General features: G+C 40.8%; 1 protein-coding gene across 1 annotated transcript in view; it reads right to left on the bottom strand.

The window, feature by feature from the left end:
* Positions 1 to 1351: 1351 nt before the first annotated feature.
* The window catches only part of HNRNPR (heterogeneous nuclear ribonucleoprotein R), a gene marked incomplete at its 5' end in the record, with an annotated part of 5922 nt that continues 3242 nt past the window's right edge, over positions 1352 to 4031 (bottom strand). The window contains 2 exons of the mRNA XM_010180987.1: positions 1352 to 2638; positions 2827 to 2948. Of these exons, the coding sequence (XP_010179289.1) occupies positions 2026 to 2638; positions 2827 to 2948 (735 nt within the window). The remainder of the gene's footprint in view (positions 2639 to 2826; positions 2949 to 4031) is intronic.

The raw sequence follows: 4031 nt of genomic DNA, 5'->3' as shown, positions 1-4031 counted from the left end.
ATACCCCTCTGACTTCACTCCTCAAGTAAGAGCACAGAGAGGACAGGATTCGGCCCCACTCACTTAAGAAGTAAAAATAAAATTTTTTAAAAAAAGGAAGAAAAAGGGCTCTAACACACTAAATACAGATTATGAAAACCAATTTAAATTCTTTATGACCAATTCTGTTATTTGAAAGGAAGAACCTGACACAGGGGCAAACCCATTTTTGAGAACCGGATACACATCCTCACCTCAATTCAGGTCAAAACTGAGCCCATGCAGCCATCCCCAGCCCCATGGCCTGGCTCAGCTCTGACCACAGCCTGACAGCACACACCCAGACACCAACAGCAGCAGGAGACCAAGGGAGGAGTCTGAGCACTGGCGTTTCACTGCCTCGACAGCCTGCGTTTGGAATGCTGGACATCGAGCATGAGCAATGGTCTGATTTGGATATTTAGAGGTCCGGCAATAGTTTTCTTTAGAGAAAGTTTCAATCCGTTTGTTTCTCTCTTTTCTTGAGAAGCAAATGTTCTTCATTGGGGTACAGAATGGCTCAGAAGCAACGGAAGAGCAATGTCATGACTTGCCAGTTAAAATTGACATCGGGAATGTCCAAGACAAGGGTCAAAGCAACACGTAATAGCCCATAATGTAGCTAGGAATGCCCCCAAAAGATATTATGTCTTTTTTTCAAACAGCCTCTATTACAAGGCATGAGAATTCTAAGGCAAATTGTTCATCATGGCAGAACATCAAATTAAAACGTCAAGACAGAAATAAGCAGAATATGGAGAATGTGTCTGTGTTATCTGTAGCAATTTCGTTACTGTGCCACAGCACCTAATTTATCATTCTCATTCCTAGTCCAATATTATCTTAAATTAAACTAAGATGCTCGAGATCAAAGACCATTTCCCTATGTATTTGTACGCTGAATAATACAATAAAGCTGTATGCCAACAGAATAGCCTCTAGAGGGACTCCACAGTACCTAATAAAAAGGAACAAAATTAACACCATTGTAGGCTCTGCTTCCTTCTCCACATCACATTAGAAGATTATATATAAATTAGATCTCTGTGAATGTTTGGATACATTTCAACACTTTTTAAAAGAAAAAAGGAGTTTCAAAATTCGATGCTGGTACATTACTGAACAGCAATTAAACAAAGAGCGCCCGTTGGGCTGTCTGTAATTTCTCCTAGTTTTCAGGCTGATGTTCACAGTGCCACATGTTGGAAAGCACAAGAAATTTTGCATTAATTTGATCACTCACATAGGCAGTTATACTTTGAAAACAATGTTTTTTCACAAGGATTACCAATGAAATAATGTTTTAGGACACAATTGAATTTGAAATAGGTAATGTTTTGAATAGATTTTTGAGTTTTATTGAAATCTTACATGAACAAGAAATTGGAAATACAATCACATCAAGGAACAAATTGCCACGGCTTTGACGTTTTAAGCCAAACAAATTTTGTAGGGCAGATTTTCAAAAAGGTGTGAAGTTATAACAATTTAAAAACACAGTTAACCTACTTCTAGGAATGCAAAACATACAATCATGTTATTTTCAATACAAGAAAACTTAATTTGTTGTAATTTCTTAGAACTACTAAGACAAAGCACTAGCTTTTACTTTTATGTACAGCATACTTCTATGTAGTCTATCCCAAATCCAAAAAAAAAAAAAACCAACAAAAAAAACCTGTCCAAAACCAGAGGTTCTGCAAAATCATGATTGAACAGTGTTTTTTTTCTGCTTTTAAACTGCTAAAATGAAGCCTAAAATGATAAAAGCATTGAAACCCCATATGGAGTTCAGGAATTCTGCAAGCCCAGTAATGTCCAAGTGCGTTTATGAAAAAAAAAGAAAACTAAGAGACTCGAGTATATACACAATAGTGATTCTTCAGCCCAATACAAATGGCAGCCAATCGCTACTGAAGGATGAAACAGTAAGCCAATTTTGTTTTGAAGGATGTACAGCTATAGCCAATTCTAGGTTTCCAATATTCTCAATCCCTCCTCACTTGTCTACTTCCACTGTTGCCCATAAGTATCCTGATAAAATTCCTGGTTGTCATTATTGTAACCATAGTTACCGGCATAGTCACCACCTTGCTGGAGCGGCTGCTGGGCGATGGGTTGGGAGCCCCAGTTCTGCTGGTTGTTGGTCTGGCGGCGCTTGGAATCAGGTTGGTTGTACCCATCTGCCTTTCTCTTGCCTCCTACGTTGCCCCCACGGTTGCCCCTGGCTCCGCGAGCACCACGTCCTCTCTGCTGCTGCGCGGGACCCCCTCTCCCACCCCTGGCTCCTCTCGGCGGTCCCATGGGTGCCCCCCTCTGCGAATAGCCAGCTCTACCTCTTGGTGGTGGAGCTCCCCGCCCCCTAGGTGGTGGAGGGGCACCTCTCCCACCCCTTCCTCCTCCTCCTCTTCCTCTTATAGCATAGCCATCATCATAGCCGTAATAGGGATCTTCATAGCCACCACGGTAGTCATGATAGTCATAACCATAATAATCATCGTAATAATCTTCATAGCCATAGTAATCTGGGGGATAGCCATATCCACCTCTCCCTCCACGGCCTCTGCCTCTAATAGGAGGTGGCATGCGAGGCGGAGGGTAGTAATAATAGTCTTCATACCTAGTAAGAAAAAGAAACATGTAATTATTTCTCTTCAAAAGTCTCCCAGAGTAAGTACAATTTTCCCCTTGCTGATTAACAATACACGACACGGAGAAAACAAAAGGCATTCGAGTTCTTCTAAACTAGCTCGTATTTCACAGCAGAACACCTTCTGCAGCGTTAGGTACACAGGGATGAACACTCACGCGGTGCTTCTGGAGGCCTGTCTGGCAGCCTGACGCTCTTTCCTTTTCTTATCCGGTGGCTTTGCTAACACTATTTCAATTTCTTCCCCTTCTATCTCTTTCCCATTCATTTCATTCATAGCCTGTACAAAAATTAGAAGAGAAACATCTAAAAATTTGTTTCCATTCAAGAGGAGACTAAAACTTACTGAAAGAAAGCAGATGGTTGGGTTGTTCCAGGCTGAACAATGCCATGTGCTTTGTTTCTGTGCTACTTTAACCGAACATTCCAAGTCCACTTTATTCACCAGTTACAGTGAAGCAGTCTTTACATCTTTAAGTAAAAGAATGGGATTAAAACATATGGAGCATTATTTTTAAAAAACCAGACATAACACCATCAGGTTGTATGTTCCTACAGCTCCTCAAAACGTTTCAGAAATGCACTGACCCAAGTTCTCACTACTGACACCAACACTCACTGCACCTATGAACACGAACGCAAGAGAAAAAGTATTTTTGTATTTGGGCTTCCTAGCTAGTTGCATGTGATACATGTATATCTCCAAGGAAATCTAGTATTTCTGAGGACACACACTTATAGGGAAAAATAAAATTAATGAAACTAGGTGATCTCAACAAGTGAGGCAAGAATCCTCCAGAAAAGTAGTATGTAATTTGTGATCATCAACTGCATGCACAAAGAGAACTTAATATACATTAACAAAGTACGACTGGGACTATACCCCTCCAGTTCTTTACCTGGAGTTACCTGCTTTACATTAAACATTTCTGGGTATTAATATCTGCATTAAATACTTCATGTGCCTGTACAGACACATACCTCAAAAACCTTTGAAATAAATGGCCATGATCTCAAAGAAGTCACAAAAGTAAGTGGACACTGGAATCAATGGAGCCATACATCAACACCATAATGCTTTCATTTAAAAACAACCACCACACCCATATACAAAAAGGTGTCTCAAAATTCACAAACCAATTTCTGGCCATCATTCAGTCACATGGGGCAGAGGCATCCCAGCTCGCTGCAGAGATCAGCGCTAAGGATGCTCTGCTGTGCCGTATCTGATCGACCTCTCTCATCTGCTACAAGTTTTCATTGCTCAGATCTAAGAGCATTCAGAAGTAAGGGAATGGACTGGAGAGTGCTTAAAGACACATGACAAGAAAACATGGCAGCAGGTGTTGCTGACTTACCCTTT

This window comes from Mesitornis unicolor, unplaced genomic scaffold (assembly GCF_000695765.1).
Source record: "Mesitornis unicolor isolate BGI_N332 unplaced genomic scaffold, ASM69576v1 scaffold21273, whole genome shotgun sequence".
In the NCBI taxonomy this organism is placed as follows: domain Eukaryota; kingdom Metazoa; phylum Chordata; class Aves; order Mesitornithiformes; family Mesitornithidae; genus Mesitornis; species Mesitornis unicolor.
This window is presented reverse-complemented; position numbering and strand designations above follow the sequence as displayed.